The 19645-nt window shown below is 34.4% G+C and overlaps 1 protein-coding gene across 1 annotated transcript; it reads left to right on the top strand.

Moving 5' to 3' along the window:
* The first annotated feature begins 820 nt into the window (after nt 1-820).
* On the top strand, nt 821-19645 carry LOC117124929 (laminin subunit gamma-1-like). Its single transcript, XM_033271266.1, has 5 exons — nt 821-1030; nt 5206-5401; nt 7371-7504; nt 13243-13398; nt 15825-19645. The coding sequence occupies exons 1-5, from the start codon at nt 961-963 to the stop codon at nt 16391-16393; spliced, it is 1125 nt and encodes a 374-aa protein (XP_033127157.1). The 5' UTR covers nt 821-960; the 3' UTR covers nt 16394-19645.

The raw sequence follows: 19645 nt of genomic DNA, 5'->3' as shown, positions 1-19645 counted from the left end.
CCACCCCCCCCCCACAACTTCACCTTCGCGCCACTGGGGTCGGGAGGAAGGGTGGTGGTATCAATGTCTTAAATGAATTAAAATTTATCATAAAATGACAGGGCAGTTGTCTTGGCATTGATTTTAAACTTCTTTTTTCGTGAGGTGTAAGTTGGTGGGAAGAATAAAGTATTTTTGATGAATTTTATTGAACTTTTAATTGTCAAATTAAAACACAATGAAAGGCATTTGCCAAGTATGAGACTGTGCTGCAAGATTTCCTGCATCTAGGTGCAATTCTTTGCTCAACTTCAGCCCTATGTACAGCTGAAGCAAACAGTGTATCCGCCAATGGGACACATATCAAGAGATTTAACTTAAATATGCTCATTATTATTTTTGGAAATGATGAAAATGGTTTTAAACAATAGCCTTATCAGAAATAATTGAAATAAAAGTACGGTACTAATCTTCCAATGGGTCTTATATTTTGAACGAATATATCCCTCATTCATAACTCTCAGTGGTGTTATAAGGCCATTATAATAGCCTATTCACTTCTTTGAAAAATAAAATGAAAAATGCCATATCATTCTAAAATTCCCAAGATTTAATGAAAAGTTAACAAAAAATCCCAAGATCCCAAGGTGGCATTAAAAATCCCAAGCAGTGGTCACACTGGCTTCATCACAGACCTCGATAGAGGCTATGTGTCTATTTTAGAGGCTTTTCAAGGGAAAGAAAGCGAAAATATATATATATAAAGCGCGCCACCTACGTTAAAATGTAAGCCAATATTATTTTTAGACTCCGTATCCAGAGAACCGACAATTACTAGCCTTTTGGCATCCATAAAACTGAAATTGAGAATGAGCAAATTTCACAACTAGCATTTTTCGTTAGTCATCCATCGTTAGAAGACATTATTTCCGTTGAGATATATCGTTTAAGAATTTCTACACAAACACATGGTTATATCTAATGATGCGATTTTATTTGTGGATTTGTCACATATTGGTAGCACTTATCTATGTGAAATGTCAGGGTCAAGGTAGGCCTCTCTCTCTCTCTCTCTCTCTGTTTTTGTTTCACTTCATTTGTTATTTTTCTCGCATGGCTGAACAGCTGTGAGAGGAGAGAACCTTTTTCACTCCAATTTGCTTAGAAGGCCTAGGCTATTGGAGCAGCCTAGGCTAGGCCTAGGCTAAATGCATAGTAAAAATAGAACGGTTTCAACTCCCATCATCCTCTAAACACGCTATTCGACAGGTCCGACAACCTATATAATAGAATTTCATGACAAACAAATACTCATTACCTACCACTACTACTGCTGAAAATAAACTTATTCAGTTTCAGTGAACACGCTGATGATGATGGGGTACCCTGTTGTTTGTTGTAGGTTTAGGCCTAGGCCTATGCACTTGTCAATTGTAGTCCCGGCTCCCCCGGACCTGGGCAATAGCGGGGCATTAGCTGGGACTGAGCCAGGGATATACACATAGTTGTGTCCCCATAGTGCCAGGACGTACCTAAAATTTTACTTGGGTAGATGTAACAGCCCTCGAAAGGGCCAGGAATTTTACATGTTAGAGGAGCCATGGTTTCGGGTGTGTAGGCCTAGGCCCTAGGGCCTAGTGCTGTTAAACCGGGTCTGTGGTCCTACCTAGCCACACTAGGCCCAGGCATTCTGTCAGCAATTACTGTGTGTTTTGGTAATTCAAAAATCGCCTACCGGTACTTTAGGCCTACCGGTACTTTAGGCCTACCGGTACTTTAGGCCTACCGGTACTTTAGGCCTACCATCATGGTTTCATTTTTTATAGATTACGGTATAAATTACATAATAAAATTTGAACTTCCAACCACACAACGCATGCGTAGTACACAGGCGTCGAGACCTTTGCATTTCCTTTGCTAAGACTATTTTGAACCCCACTTCTAAATTGTTTTCTTTATTGCTTGTAATAGACATAATGTTGTTCACAAATATAATACTTGATCTGCTGAAAAGCTTTGTAATTTGGTGCACCATGCGAGCAGTACTTTACCGTATTTGGTGAAGCTTATTAATTATTATAATCTTTCAGCGGCGCACTTTTTTCTTTTTCTGATGTTTTGTTTTTGTTTGACGGAGTCGATTTTCTAACTAATGATGCTATCATGAAATGCAATTCAACTTGTGATGTGGATGCATCACTGAGCTGCTATATTTTATGAAATGTATGTGTTTTTTATATTGTTTTGAATAAAGAAAAACTGAGAATATTGACGATGTCAAAAGGTGAGTAGGCCTAGATTAGCCTAGTCTAGTTAGTTAGTAGTAGTAGTAGGCTTTAGGCTGTTACCATTTTATAATGTCATGGTAGTACTTGCCTAATATTAGCAGCTTCGATCTTTACTTTGCTTTCAGGTTTTAATTGTTCACTTTAACCAGATTTTGTAAAGTAAGGCCTGCATAGGGAATATATCCTCCGTGAAAAAATTAGCCCTAGAATTCCGTCTGCACATTTCAGAAAAAAAAGACCTAATTTCTGCCGAAAATTCAGCTTTGACCAAATTATGGACCAATTTTCCTAGTGATTTTCCACGCAAATTTCAGCTAGTTTTTGAGGTATCATTCACACAATTAAAATACTTTAGTCCGACAGAGGTCCGAAACAAAAAGGGGGAAAACTAGGTCCGAGCAAGCAGGGTTTTCAAAATTTTGGGGTGGTAAAATGGCATTCGGCAGTAAATGGCACTTTGATTTTGAGGTGCATTCAATATAAAGACAATACATTAAAGATAAGGCATTAAGGAGAGGGGTGGCCAAGGCAAGGGCCCAGTGCCAAGAGGGAAATGGAAAGCTACGACAAAGGGCATGTTCCTTTACAAGGTCCCTGAGCTGAAACAACAAAGGGAAATAAAAATTAATTTGTAGGTATAGTGTCTCATAAATATTCATTACTTTAATTGCTATCTAATGGAGGAATCTGTCAATACAGTATTAACATACAGTACAGATAAGACGATAGATAGACGTTTCAGCCATCATGAAGGCAGCTGAATCAAATTTCATGTTTATGGTAATAATATTAACCTTGTACAGTATAATATAATTTTTGGTGTGTTGAAGATCGATACTACTGCTATAACTGAAAGAATTAGAATTATAATTATGTCTTGCATTGTAACTAATCCTGTATTGCCTTTAAATTGATACAAGGCCTAAAAAAATAAATTGTTTGTTTGCTCTTTAATGCTAAAAATTGTATAGGAAGGGTGGATACAAAAAAGTGGGTTTTTTAAAATGTTTTTTCCTCCTGTGACCAAAATTAACATATTAAATTGCAATGCTTGCAATTAAGCCTGTCTCGCTATTCATTTTTCAAAGGGTATTCAAAAGACTGAATAAAAAATAACCGCATCGATTCAATATATTGTAATGAACTTACAGTACTGTAGGCCTAGAATGGCAATGCCTTACATCAGACACCAAATTTTCTTGTGCAAAATGGAGAAAAATAACTTGTCGCAAATCGTGTTTCAGAGAAAATGGCCAAAACGTGTTGAAATGTCAAATTTTCAAAAATCTATTTTTATTGGACTAAACTTACTTTTATATATCTATACATTTCATCATGCTATGCTGTTATTTTCCTCATTTTCAATGTAAAACAACACTTTTTTAAAGGATTTGATGATAGTTTCTGCATGGGAAATGCCCGAAATCATATCATTCAAAAAGTGCCTCTTGGATTTAATAAGTTCTCATTTAAAGAACCCCTCGATTTTAATATATTCCCTAAAGCGCCCTATCAGTTTCCACTCTGTTTGAATGAGCGCCCCGTTTGAATAAAGCGACCCTCAAAAAGTGCAAAAAATATCTTAAGCACCCGGGCGCTTATTCGCGCGAGTACGTTGGTATTTATCTCTGTGTTTATAACACAAGATAGATATTTGCGATGGTGACTGGTTTGGCTTGTCTTTGCCATCTGTAAATTAAAATTTACAAGAAAATGAAGAAAATTATAAACAAGTAAAAAAAACAAATTTCAATGCACAAAAATAGAATATGATATAAAAGGTTTTGAAAATCAACTTAATCTATAGTTTTTGTAATTTAGTTTCAAACATTAATACTAGAATGTCATTCCAGAGCATTGATGCTCGGTATCGGAGACTTGTCTTTCCTTGAATATAGTTCCATGTTGGAACTATATTCTATGATTGGCTTCTTGTAATTTTTGAGTGGAATATGTCCATGTCATGGTCATGCTTACAATTAATTTACCATGGAAGAATTTTCCCAAAGATTTGGTAGGTATGGATGGAACAAAAATTGATCTAGTGAAAAATTCATGAATTCCTTCCATTACCAAAACAGGTGATCAGCTATTTTTGTGGATAATTTTAAACAGTTTTTCTATTTGAATAATGATACAAGTTGAATTCCCAGGCCATAAGTATTGTAATATAAACACCAATATTAAAATGCAAATGATTTTGCATTTACTTTAAATTTGTAAAAATTGACCTGTTAATGGTATAAATGTTATTAATTATTGAAGGTATATTTTTATGTAAATTAGGAATATTTGCTGGTATTTAGAATAATAAGATGGTATAACTATGGTAAAAATGTGAAGGTATTAAGGTAATAAAATAATGATTTCTAGTGTGGGCCGAATTTAATTATATTTGCAATAAACCTAACTTACACATGTAACTTTCAATAATGACAAAAATACAAATTAAATTAATCATAATTAATGATTTTAACAAATATTTTTTTAATTATTGATTTTCATAGTTGATTAAATTTTGTTGTGATGTCTGTGATTCTTGCTTGTTTTCTACTGTTGTTCTTTTTTATATTTTGGTGGTGATGTTTGCGCTTTACAAATCATTATTTTTAAATGTTATGATATCCTTGCTGATATAAATTCATTCTTTGAACATTATTTAATTCTGTCTTGTTTCTTTTATTATAGAGATGATATATGATTATAGGGAAATAGAAAATTGATGTCTATTTGTATTTAAAAATAGATAAACTGTCATAATTATTTAATTCCCCACTCCATTTTTCTTTGGAATACAAGTTAGGATTTCCCACAGTAACCCCAACCATTCTAATAATTTGGCGTTTAGGTGGGGAAGCATGGGCGTAGTTTGCGCTTTATAATACAATTAACCACTTTAAAGGTTTATTCAGAATATATTTTAATTCATTTATTATAGGTTGTATTTGTGATTCGGAAGGCACTATAAACGTCTCCAATTGTACAAACAAGACTACAACATGTGAGTGTGTGGAAGGATATACAGGTCAGCTATGCCACCAGTGTGCTCAAAGTTTCTTTCGTCTCAATTCTTCATCACCTTGCCAGCCATGTGCTTGTGATGTCCATGGAGCTTCCAACAACACTTGTGATGAGTAAGCTTTCCTTTAAAAAAACAAATACAGTAATATTTCCACTTTCCCACTATCAAGATGCATGTGTTTCTGTGCAATATCCTGGTATATATAAAAAAATATAATTGTCATTGATTATTGAGCAACAATGCACATTTCCAGAGTGGCAATGAACCATAGCAATTGATCAATCCGAATAGTGCTAGGAATACGCGTGTGTCCTACAGTACAGTCAGTGTTTTTAATTTCCCCACAGCATTGACAGCAATTTCTGTAGAAAGAGTCTTCCTCTGCTGTTGTAAATCCCCTCAACAGCAAGCTTTTTGCTGTCGAGTCACCAGGCCTAGGGCCTAGCAATGGATTATACATTTTCGTTTATAGAATAGGCCTATTCTTAAAATATTTACGAAGCATGTTGCTGTAGAAGAAGAATAAATTGCTGTAGTAAAGCCATAGCTCACAGCAACTATTTGCTGATGGAGCATTGCGAAGAAATTCAAAGCCCTGACAGTCCTACAAACAACAAAGGTTCTGGGACCTTAGCAACAATATCCAAGGAGGTGCATGGGGCTTAGCAAAAAAGTCCATTGTGTGTCTACCATATCTGATGGAATAAGCACTTAAAGTAGGCCCAAGCACTGATATCTTTTACCCTGCCCTTCTCTTGGGTGGATGGATTTATTGGGTGTAAACACCAAGGATAACCTACAAGAGTCTGAAGTAGACTTATTTCTGGTGGGGTCCTTCTGGTGGTGATTGAGCAGTACACCGGGAGATGATCCCCTACTCTTTTCCAAAGAGTGTACTGCGTTCTTTAACGTGCACATTGTCCATAATGCACAAAGGACCAACAGCTTAAACACCATCTGAAAGACAGTGCGATATCGTAACTTACATTTCAGCCCTCCAGCTGAAATGTCAAGCAGAGCAGCGAAGGGGATAGAACCGGGGACCAAAGGATCTCCACGGCCTCTATGGTAAAAATAACTATATTTTGAACACTGATGAATGACTTTATTTATAACTGTTATAGTCTTTTCATACATTGAATAACATTTTGGAGATAATTGCTGCGAATTCATATTCTTGACAGCAATTTGTCCTCTGAAAGGTCATTGTTTGTCAAAAAACAAGGGCCTAAGACGACTGAAAAGCGGAGTTTCCTTCTTTCGTTCTGCCGGGTAAAATCAATTACTTTAGGCGACGTTTGTAGACTAACCAACACGTACCAACATCCGCATGTCGCGCTAGCCTTATTTTACTCTAGGCCTAGACTAGCTAGGATGGTATAGGCCTAGCCTTGAAGGGACGAAAGTCCCAATGAAAAACAACGTCGCTCCTTGATAGCTAACATTGTCTATTTAACATCACAATAATTCATTATTACACCTATAGTTGTTTTTTGAATTGTACTCCACAAATCTCAGCCGATACCTCGCACAACTCAAGTAACGTCTCGTATCTATTGTCGTGACGTCATGGCTCGCTGGCTCACACTTGCGATGTCTTGCACTTGTGATCAAATAACACACTGGCTTGCACTTTGGCAGTCAACTCGCCCCTAGAAAACCCGCCCTTGGAAACTTGCCCCATAAAAAAATGTACTTGCCCCATAAAAAAATGTACACTTCCTAGACCATGCAGTCTTCAAAATAAAAATTGTAACCTTTGGTAATCAACTACATTTTCCACATACATAGAAATTTTTGAAACTTTATTTAAAAAAAACCTAAACCATAATTCACCACTATAGACACTTTTGACAAAAATGAAAAATTACGACTTTGTTTACGAAATGAGAAGTGTTCTAATATAGACAATGGGTCATGTCTCATATTATTTGTTATATTTTTATTATTCATTATTTTCACTTGACTCGCATAAATAATTTTGTTCGAAGAACATTTATATGCAGTTGTACTTCGCAGCACTTCACTTGCAATTTGCAATTTCTAGTATTATAATACTGATTTATGATCTACTTCGTCAGGTATGGTGTTTGTAATTGCCATGGTAACACAACTGGCGATAAATGTGACAAGTGTGCTGATGGATTCTATCATTTTAATTTGACCTGTCAAGAATGCCAGTGTAATGGCAAAACACAGAAGTGCAATAGAACAGGTATGTAAAGATGTACGCAAGTGCAGTATCGTTATGGTCTGACTAACTGTTAGGCCAGGCACTCAATGCGTCCAACGATTGTCGGCCAACACGCTTTTATGGAGAACGCCACAACGCACATTCAACAAATTGTTTTTATATTAATGATCCATTTAGACTGCTACCGATAGTCAGCAGGAATCAGTGTGTGATCTAGTGCTCCCAGGGAGTAAAGTTGGATTAATTGGCCAATAGTTGTACGACTGTCGTATGACACAGTAATGCCCGGTTTTAGGCTTATACTATGGCCTGGGATATAATTTCTTTATGAACTGTTAAAATATTCAAATATTTCAAATAGAAGCATGGTTTAACTTGAAGAATGAAAGCGTGATCCAAATGGATTAATATATCTTCTGTGATTGTCGCTGTTGTATGACTACAAAATTATATCCCTAAAACATCCAAGATCTTGTGATATGATTTCATGTATTTTGTACAAATTAAGGGAAAAAATATTTTTGTACTGGGTTTCGAATGGTTTTTTAATAACTTGATTGTGTACAGATTTATTGAACTGTTAGTTAGTCATTTCCTAATTAAATCATCCTTAATGAAAGTAGAACCAAGTAATAATTGACCTTGTAAAGTGGTATGTAGTTGAACCCCTAATTTTTTACTCTTCCAATCAAAGCAGTAGTCATGCAGCAAATGGAAATGCTTGATTCTACTTTTTCGAGGGGTGTTTCTCGTGTGAGAAAGAATAATCTAAGGTCAGGCCATAAAGATAGGCTAGTCCTGTAGCTCCACAAGCAATTGATAGGCTGAAATGCTTTTGCTGTTATGATCCAATATACACAGATTATAAAAGGCAGCACTCTGAGACTAACTTTGATGTAATTTATTCAACACAAGCTTTCGCTGGCAGTCAATGCCAGCTTCATCAGGTGTGTGAAGTAAACAATTGAAAACAAAATAGAAAAGAGCTAATGCATACATATTTAGCAAAGGTCTCACAATTAACCAATTAGCAGTCAGATACAATGTAGTATATAATTATCAGAGATAACAAGTGTGATCATGATCCAATATGGAATAGAAAAATTGCATACTAGTATTAGGAATTTATGTCTTGTGTAATGAATGACGTGTTGATATAGGTATAGTAACATCTAATAAAACAAAAGGCAGTAACTCCGAAAAGAGACAGAGACATTTTGAGATTCAAAAATTTTCGGAGTTACTGTCTTTTTGTTTTATTTAAGACTAATTAGTGGATCCTCTGGTTTTTCATGTTGCAGCTAAATTTACACTTAGTATCTCAAAGGCATGATAAATAATAAAAGATATATTTCCAACTTAAACAAAAAAAAAACAAAAAAAAACAAGCAACATCATGTGATACCGCAGATTGTGATTACATTATTGTTTGGATTATAATATTGCCTCATTAACATTAGATATTAGTCTGTAATAATAGGCTGCACTACAGTACTGTACCAAGGCCATTAAGATGTGAGATTACACAAGCAGCAGCCGTGTTTCCTCCTTTCCATGTATTCTATGACATGAATGTACTGTATGCAGTAAGATTCTAGTCCTCTGTTCAGTAGGAATCAAAATTACTGATCAATGTTACATATCCATAACATAACATAACATATCCATTACATTTTTATTACATAGTCATGCATGTTTATAGTGTCCCGGATTAATGAAACATGAATATTTCATGGTAGGAAAAAAAATTCTCATTTTGGATGAGCACTAGATGAACTCCTACTCTACAAGCATTGCTCCGAATCAAGGATTTTAATAGCCCCTTAGAATCACTAAAAATATTGCAGCATATACAGTAGAGTAACCCCAGGTAAATTCTACCATTTTAGCTGTCGTCGGAGCCAATCTGTTGGGCCGCGGTGGACAAACTCAACCTTGTACTTCTGAATTGTTTAAACACCAGACCATTCCTCTTTACACAATAGAACTTTAAGGCCAACCAAAATTAATTGGCAGTTTCACGTCACGGTCTGCACTCTCATCAAAGTTTGGAGCCTCATTAAAAAATTTAATATTTTGCTATTTTTAAATAGTAAATACCCTCACCAAAAAATAATTTCAAATCCTGGATGGAAAACTTTTACATTTAATTTTACTTGGCCTTTTTTATTCGGTCTCAGTATCCACCCCCGCCCACTCGCAAACTCTGTAGTGACTTGATAGTTGTGATGCTGATGAGATACAAAAAACACCATCAGTAAGTCAAGATGCCCAGTATATGAGCATCTAGTGGCTTATTTATAAAAAAAAAAATATAAGATGGCGCGTAGTGCCAAAGTTCAATTCTTGCCCTGCTTGTCGGGGACGTTGCCCTGCCATCAGGGAAATCCAGCGCCGTCGCATCTATACTGTACTTTCAGAAAAATTGGTTCAGGGTGTATTACTGTATATTGGAGAGACCAATAGCTTTTATTGTTTATGGTCATCTGCTGGGGTTTTCCTTAGGCCAAGTAAAAAAAAAAGTAGTTTCTCATCTTAATATTTTGAAAAAAGGAGAATGAGGTCACTTTTGTTTTTCTTTTCTTTTTTTTTTTTGACATCGAGATGGCAAATCCAAATTGGTTGATGGGAAACAGCTACTACTTTCTCACTTTTACCAAGTAGACACATTGAAAGCAAATAAAAGAAGCTCTAGACATGATTCATACTGCACCATATGTATCCCCAACCATGAACGATCAAATAAGGAATTTTACTGATGTGTTAGCCGGATTTACATACATTTCGTAAAATAAAGGAAATTTTTTAAATGAACAGATTTGGGGAGGCAGAGAAAAATTATGCGTGAAGGGACGAGAATCTAGTAAATTTTTTTTATTTGGCCTTATAAGAGGTTTTCCAATGTGTTTTGTTGAAGATTACACTATGCAGATTAATTACACATCCTGTAGCACATTATAGTATATGATATTTGTGATAACAAGCAGTTGTATCATTTTCCAATAAAAATTGTCTGTTTTATTTATTATATTAATTGATATTAATCCAAAGAAACAATATTAATACAGTAATACATTGATTTATGTAATAGTCATCTTTTTAAAAAAAAAATGTAAATTATTTTCTGGAAACTATGAAAATGTAATTTCAGAAAGAGTATTTTTCTTTGACCTTGAAAATTCTATTTGGTAGTTGATAATGATGGAAGAAAATTTGACCTTGAGGTAGTACAGACAATACTGTAATTTTTTTTCTAAAAATAGAACCACATAATGATGGTGGCATGGAGGTGGGGATAAAGAAAAATGAAAACTGGTTTATTAAAAAACCAGAGAATCCACTAAAAAAGGACATACTTATGCTTTTAAGTTTTAAATATATGAATTTTAAACATTTTTTCCACATTGTAATCTCCAATCTGAATATGCATTCCCATTTATGAAAAACCTATATAAAAGGACTGCTTGTCAAGGTACCGGTATTTAAACTGCAGGAGAATGGCAAACCCGCTGACTGCAAATATTGATGATTTCGAATAAAAATAAAATTTTATTTTGGGCCAATTAGCACACCCGCCCCCATAAAAAAATTAGAGATTTCCAAAAAAAAATTGAAGTTTTTCTTTATTTTAATTAAGCCCTCCACTGCCATGAAATCTCCAAAGATAAAATATGTATATTTCTTCCTAATTATATAAATTTGAAGCATTTAACCATCCTATTTTACATTCACCAATAAAATTTTATTTTTATTTTCTTCTCCATCTGGATGTTTTTGGCAAAACTATTTGCTAAATAAAAAATTTTATTTTTATTTTTATTCCACCCTCCTCCGATGATCTTAAAAAAAATAAAGTATGTGAAACAAGGAATAAAAATAATCTTGCCTTAGTGATTACTAACTAGAAACTGATAATATTTCATTATAACTTGTTGCAAGTATATAAAACATGTTTGTGTAAACTTGGAGATGACGCATAATATTACAAGCAAACATAGATAAGTATGTAAACGTTGAGAAATGTTTAAATAAGAAAAGTGTTGAATCATTGTTGTTTGTAATATGGATATTTATAGTTAAGTGATTATACAAAGTGGTCTTAGCACAAGCAATTCCTTTGTTTTCATTACCTAGCCTACCTACTAAGAATGGAGTTTATACCTATTTTGTATGTTTTCATGTATGTGCAAATGAGGCTCAATGAGAAAGAAAATGATATTTAATGAAAACCACAAGAATCCATAGGCTGGGTTACTGTATTGTTAGTGGTGGACTGAGGCTGTAGAAAAGTCAGTGATTTTGAAGTTAGAATGAAAGAATGATTTTAGCGGTTTTTCTGTATGTACTACCTCTGTCTGAAAGCTTATAAAAAAAACTAGTGGTTCAGACATTTAAGAAAAGGAAATTCTAGTGGTTTTCTGTAGAACAGTTGTCGTCTGTAGAAAACCTCTGTAAAAAAAATAGCATTTATATTAGGCCCAATAAAAGATGATTAATACTTTATCATCCTCGCCCACATGTCTTCTAATATGGTATCCCCTTGCCGACATGTCTTCTTGGTGTGCGGTAATTTGCCAAAACTAAAATTTAATTTTTATTTAAAATCATCATTATTGGCGGGCAGTGGGTTTGCTAAACATGGTATAAAAAAAGTCTGGTCTTACCATTGCTAGCGTCTGATGACCCAATGAAGGTTAAAATGTCAAATCGTAATTTTCATTTTGTTAATCAGAGTAAAGTTCATTCTATGCAGTGCCAGTAAGGTACCATTGCAATTATCAGTGACTTATTGATAGGTAACCCTGGGTGTTGATTTTAGGTTCTAACCTGTGATAAGACCATCAACTATAAAGTTCAGATTACTGTATATGACTACCTGATACTGTATTATATTTTGTGTGGGTGGGTGTGTGTGTGTGTGTGGTTGGTTTTATTTACAGTATTTATTTTTAGGCAGTTGCTATTATTGCACTTCAGTTTTTAACCAATTCCTAATTCTGATTGGTTGGATGTAACATAAAATCTCCTCCAACCTAAGTCTAGTCCTCACTATCTATAAGAGCCCAATCACAGTTATCTACACCTCGAGCGCTTTGAGACCGTTTTGGTATAAATTGCTATATAAATCAAACTACATTACATTGTTAAGTAGGTACAGGGCCGCCTTAATTACTGCCAACTCAAAACGACTGTTCCGTTTGCAATTAATACTTTAGGTCAGCTTAGGGTCTCACTGCGAACATTCACACATACTACTGTAGGTCGCCAAGGTCGCTTTGATAGTGGTCAATTTTGACATCCAACATTACCCACAAAACCCGGTTCAAAGGAGGAAGTGTGAACATTTACAGTGGAACCTGAGCCAACAAAATATTAACTGCGAAAGTAACGGTCTGTTTGAGTCGGCCGTATTTAAGGAGGCCCTGGGCGGATATAAAAACTGTGATTGGGCTCATCAAATGAACAGAGACCATCTTGAGCATGGCAGGTTGAGACATAAGAATCTAGGTGCAACCACAACATTATGGTTTCAATGGTTTTAACATGTTTAATTTAAGTACTGTGCAAAAGAACACTAATTAGAAACTTCATCATGCATACAGCAATATTAATTATCGTTCCTGTTTTTTGCCATGTGATGTGGAATAATCATCATTTAGTAACATATAACATAATAGGGTTTCTATTGTTAATGTAGTAGGGCTATTGTCCCTGCTATAGTCCTTACATGAGAGTTCTCTAGGACACAATGTAATTTTATTACACACAATGCATACTTTGTCTTTTAGGTATTTGTATTAATTGCCAACACTCAACAACAGGTGATCATTGTGAACTGTGTTTACCTGGATACTACCAGGTTAATGACCGTTGTATGCCTTGCAATAGCTCCTCCGTCAGTTCCCTTTGCAATGGTAAGTATTTTATTGCACTTTATTTAACCAAATTTCATGATCATTTTATGAAAACAAACATTTCAAAGAAGTACTGTATGAATTCAAATGAACCAATAACTAAAAACTCAGTATTGGAACTTACTGTATGATAGAGAATAGGCCTATGTCTACGTCTCATTCATGTTATTCAATATTTTTATTGTTTATTTTATGTTTCAACCACTTGCAGCAGCGGGAATGGTTTAGTTTCCCCATCTTGAGGTCGGGGTTTTATCCATCTCATTTACATTGCTTCTCTCCGCCCAAAAGAATGGGCACCTAGTATACCAGCATTGATCACTGCAGGAAAATTAAGGCATGTGGACCAATACAATGACTTGCGAAAGAAGCGCTTTTTTCTGCCAAGAATCAAATAGGCCTATTGTGAAAGTTACCGTACTCTTTATGATGAAAAGGATGAATGTAAAGTATTATATGTAATCAACGAATTAGTGCAGTACATCTTGTAAATGCAGCTGAGATTCATACTGGTTCTAATACTATAATAGCTGAATATTAGCATTTAATTTGTCTTTGTGTCTGGTTACAATCTGTTTTTTTGTTGTTTTTTTTTTTTTGTTTATCTTCTTAGCAGTTGTTTTGGTAGGAGATATAGTACCTGCAAAGTTATTCACTTTTGGATTTTAGGTTTTGTGACTGGGTGGTTTATTTGTTTGACATCAATCTGAGAGTTGAATGACAGTGCTCACCTCAAGGCTAAAAGTTTGCATTGTAACACCTTTTTGAGAGACTATCTTCTCCAAAAGATTTTAAAAAACATGTTTTGTTCCTTTGCTAAAGTCAATGCTAGAATGGTCTGCTGGAATTTGCAAGTGCCATGAAAGTGAATAGAGAAAGATAATTAAAACAATTTTTGGTGGAAGATTAAAAAAAGAGGACAGAAAAGGGAGTACTGTACTTTAATGTATAGTATTAGTTACACACGGTGTACTTAAGTATTCAATATTATCGGTGGGCTATTAAAAAAATGATTAAGTTGGGTAGATTTTGAAAATAGTTTTGTAAATTTCAATATTTTTTTTTACTTTGTATTTGCCATACATACATATTGGGTGTACAAGCTGAATGCTAAATTTGTATTACAGGTACAATTACAAAGGTACTGTATGAATTAAATACGTTTACTGTAGTTCCTAAAGCCAACTCCTTCTCCCCACCTTTAATTTTAATCAACATTTCACACAGAGGTCCCCTTGAACACAAAAGCCCATTCATAAATAAAAAAGTAATCATTTTTAATTAATAATGATAATAATGATAATGGTAGACTTACATAGCGCATATTGTTAAGCCCTCTATGCACTTCACGTATCATTACCCCGGTAATTGCCTATTGAACACAAACTCATGCTCCCTGATGGAGTATTCCAGGCCCGTATCCAGGGGGAGTTTTATGGTTCGGGAGAACCCCTCTTTTGTAGCAAACCCCTCTCTTTTCTGGTGAAACCCCCTCTTTAAATTTCCCAAATAAGTCCTCCAACCCAACTAATGCACTGCAGACCCACCCAGACACAGACATTTTCAAACATATCTGCTTTTATAGCAGTATTTAGACCCATAAAGCACAAAAATCCTCTTGCTTTGGGGGTTTTGCCGACCCCACTGGGGCTTCGACTGTGGACCTCACGCCCAGAAAACACCCCCCTTGGAAGAACCTGGCTACAGGCCTGTATTCCATGACAGTACAGCAGGTACATCAGCGCATTTTGGCATACCCTACCAGGTACCCACTTATGCTTTTGGGTGGAGAGAAGCAATGCAGATAAGTGCCTTGGCCAAGGACACAATTGAAATATACAGGGAGGGATTGAAACCCTAACCTCAAGGCCGGGAAACCAAAATGTTCCTGCTGCGCTAAACCACTTCCATAGCATATGTACTAGGGATATGCTATCAATTTGTAGGTATGGCAATCAAAAGGCAATTTCTAAATACTTTTTTTCCAGTGAGTATTTATAAGACAACTGAGATACTTCTTCAAATGATACCTTGGGCTTTTGCCAAGGGAAACCATAACAATAATGATTAAGCATAAAGAAGGGAAGGCTATGGTATACAGTATTTATAGATTAGTTACAAATCCAACTTAAAGAAGAGTATGTGCATGATTTGTGTTGACATCTGTTGCCTTATGCAATTATTAAAACAACCTATTGTTTGTTTCACCAGCATTTATTCTTCTAAGTAGCTTTGATATTCTAATAAATGCATTTTTACCATTAAACTAATCTATTTTCAATTTTAAAACATTGAAATCTGTTAGTTCTTTTAAAAACATTTCTTTTGATACATTATTACTTATCTATTCTAAATTCTTTATTCCTAGCTGTAAACATTGGTGTATAGTACAGTAATGTAAATATTTTTGTCTTTTTTTTTTTTAGAACCATCGGTTGAAACAGTAACCAAGGAAACGATATCAATATCACATGACACAAATTCACCAACCATGCAAAGACTTGGCACTAAAACAGTAAAAACGGTTACTTCATCTTTACAACCAACATTATCACCAACCATTGGTACATCGTATCCTACCAGTAGTGTATCAACAAGAGTACAGCAGGAGATTTCACTTTCGAGTACACCACATTCAAGGACAATTAATCCCAAACCGTTAACAAACTACTCAGGAAACACCGCTCCACCTACCACTGATATTTCATCAAAAAGAAGTCTAGCAGTGGTTCTTGGTGCGGTGCTATCACTTACCATTATTTTCATCATCGCTGCGGTACTGCTCGTTTACCATTGTTGGGTTAAGCCCAGAAGGCGTTTCTTTCGTAGTCCACTATGGACGATTGAATTACGTCGCGATGAAGATGACACGCTGTTTAACGACTTACAGACGATCGACGCTGATGTCCTTTACCTTGACGATGCATACCTGATGGATTCGGCACGAGTTTATAATAAAGTCACAACAGAGAATTCCCGTTACCATCCACTTTGATGGTAAACAATAATTGTCATGTTCTTGATGGTGTCTTGGTATGATAAAAGTGAAAATTGTAAATATAGAGTAAGAAATTTAATTTTGGAAATGATTTTATATGGATGTATGTACGGTAGTATTCATCCAAGCTTGTTCATGTATCTTTGCCATATTGTCATATTTCAAACTTTATCAATGACATTTCAGTTTTCTATCAACACTTTGACGATGTTTTTACATACAAATTTATGAAAGGTATTCAATTAAATTAATATAAAAGTTATAATACTATATATAGACTATTTAGTACTGAAATTTTTATTTTATTTTGTATGGATGAATACTAAATTGACTTTTTATGAAGAAATTTTAATTATGAATTTAATTGGTTTTATGTGTTAGTTACAAGACAAAGTTGTATTTTTGCACTACATTTATAAGATCAATGTAGAGGGCGCTACAGTATATTAAGCCAAAAACAAAAATTGTGTTGTTAAAGAGAGGCCATCTAAAATATTTTTTTAAATGTTCAAAAATAATAATACCACTGAGCAGCGGCAGCATCGGGGGAGGGGTGGTCTATGGTGCGCCGCCTCCCGGGTCATAAGACCCAGTTGGGGAACATTAGACTCTATGTTGGTGAAGAAATCATTTCATTGAGAAAAACCACTTTTAAAAAAGCATTTTCACAGTCCAAGGATACCATTTTCAGGTTTTCTTAAACCTTGCTCACATCTGCCCCAAATTATGGTGGGGCTGAACACCATGTGGGGGATCTTGGGACCCTCGTCAGGGAATTTCTGGAACGCCTCTGACTGATTTCGCAATGCCAGTGTGTTTGGGCAGCATAACAATTTTGTTTTGCCATATAATGTAGTGCATTGCACTACTACTTCTACTTTTATAGACACCTGTTATGTTGTGCTAATTCATTTTAATTAAATTTTTGATTACGATAATTGTACAGTGCATGCAACAGACACTAAATGCTTTGAGAAATACTTAATCAGCAGAGCTCGCATAAAGTGCGTACAAATTTGTTGGCTGACGGCCGGATATAGCGTGTGCCAGGCAATAAATTAGTTGTAAAAATTTGAATAGGATGGTTATTGTGAAAAATTGGAACAATAAATATGATTAAGAAATCACTGTGCTAGTATTAAGGTCAAATAAAATTACATTTTTTTCTCGTCCGGGATTTGAAATTATTTTTTGATGAGGATATTTACTAATGCTATTAAGTTTCCTATATACTAGTGGTAAGCAAAAATAATTTTATGGTCTTTTTTCATAAAAGAAGTAAGGCCAAATAAAAAAAAAATACTAGTTTCTCGTCCCCTCGCGCATCCACTTTCTCAGCCTCACCAATTTTTTTGGTTTTTTTTATTATTATTTTCCTTCTTTTACAAAATGCACAAAAATCTGGCTAACTGACATCAGTAAAATTCTTCTCTCGATCGTTCGTGGTTTGGGATACATATGGTGCAGTATGAATCATGTCTAGTGCTTCTTTTATTTGCTTTCAATGTGTCTACTTGGTAAAAGTGAGAAAGTAGTAACTGTTTCCCATCAACCATCTTGGATTTGCCATCTTGGAGTAAAAAAAAGAAGAAAAATGCCGATTCTCCCTTTTTTCAAAATATTAGGACGAGAAACTACTTTTTATTTTAACTTGGCCTAAAATGAATTTGTAATGCATTCTGCCATTATATGTTTCCACTTCTTCTTAAGGCATTGGCAACAACTATCAGATCATCATTATATTTATTTTCCATGGAAAGTGATTGTTATTTTAAAAATATAGCAAATAGTAGTTTTTTTCAGAAGGCTGTAAAGTATAATGAGTGTGGGGACGTCAAACCAGCAATTAATTTTTTTTTGGCCTAATCAGTAAATCATTGAAAAAAAAGTATAGGAAACATAGATATTTAGGATCATTTGGAAAATACAATTTTACTAGTTTAACAGTAGCTTAAGGATTTTGATATATTATATTCAAAATTTTATAAATCTGATAAAACACAGTAAATTAAACTAATTTATTGATATTTCTAGCAGTACAGTAATATTTATTGCATTCAGTGTAGGTATGGCCTAAACATTTATGTTATTTAGGAAATATGAAACAAACATTTTACTGCTTAAGTGTGTCACAAAATAGATTGTCCAAAAAAAAAGACTAGTGCTAATATTTGGTAAGTATTTATAAGAGTAGTTAGTGCAATATGGTAATATAGGCAATGGACATTTTTAAAGAGTTCAGTAGCTGTAAGTATTCTGTAACATTTGAAACAAAATGAATTACCGTATATAAAGTATTATAAGTATTTATCAATTATATACAGACTTAATTAGTGATACAGTGTTTGAATTGTACAACTCATCTCAAGAAGGTTTATTCATTTACAAAACCATAGATTCTGGTATTCATAAAGATGCACTGTCTGCCAATGACAGACAGTATATCTTTAAATGGTTTTTTTTTTCCAGATGAGCATATTAGGAGGAAATTCATAGTATTAAAAAAAGAAACGATATTACAACTTTTTTTTTCTAAATCAAGGAATAAGAACAAGCAGAATTCACTGCAATGTTCCACCAACATTTGCTTTGTAAATGGTGTTTCATCAATCAAATTTAATAAATAAATTTAATTTCTTTCAGCATTATGCTTGAATGCCTTTTTGAAATGTTAATTCTTTTGAAGTTAGCAAGTGTAAAACAGTTTTTATATGGAATGTATAGGCTTTAAATTCTTGTAGTTGTAGATGTAGGATTTCAAAAAAACGCTTGGTTGGGAGATGGCTATCAAATTATAACTGATAAGTTGTTGATGGTCAAACTGGAATAGTCGCACTCTTGAACCACTATTGCCAAGCTCTAGCACAGAGAGGTGGGACCTGTAGTGGCTCTGAGTGAAAAACAAGTATTTTTCTAAAGATCAGCTCTCAATAATTCCCATCTTTTAAAACAGGTGTATAAAAATTTCAGATAAATCAACAACGCTACCATCAAAATTTAAGATTTACAATATAATTTTATGATGGTAGTAAACTCCCAAATTATGTGTGAGGAGCATACAAAGGTATAACATTTTACCCAATTCAACTTTCAATTGTCCACCAGCTGTTAAGTGATTTAATTTTTTTAAGCTAAAAAGAGTTTTAATTACTGATTGCTTTTGTACATTTTCAACAATTTAATAAGCTATATTATAATATAAATACACTGAAATACCTTTCTCAAAATGAAATTAATGCTATAAAGCAA

Source organism: Anneissia japonica, unplaced genomic scaffold (genome assembly GCF_011630105.1).
Source record: "Anneissia japonica isolate Jap-2015-1 unplaced genomic scaffold, ASM1163010v1 scaffold8236_len642391_cov169, whole genome shotgun sequence".
In the NCBI taxonomy this organism is placed as follows: domain Eukaryota; kingdom Metazoa; phylum Echinodermata; class Crinoidea; order Comatulida; family Comatulidae; genus Anneissia; species Anneissia japonica.
Note: the sequence above shows the minus strand (reverse complement) of the source record. Positions and strands in the feature narration are given on the sequence as shown.

Excerpts from the sequence above, each read along its gene's own strand:
- LOC117124929 (XM_033271266.1), top strand. The coding sequence starts at position 961 with ATGATGCGATTTTATTTGTGGATTTGTCACATATTGGTAGCACTTATC. Across the intron at positions 5,402-7,370 it reads TCCAACAACACTTGTGATGA|GTATGGTGTTTGTAATTGCC; the intron begins GTAAGCTTTCCT and ends CTACTTCGTCAG. Across the intron at positions 13,399-15,824 it reads CGTCAGTTCCCTTTGCAATG|AACCATCGGTTGAAACAGTA; the intron begins GTAAGTATTTTA and ends TTTTTTTTTTAG.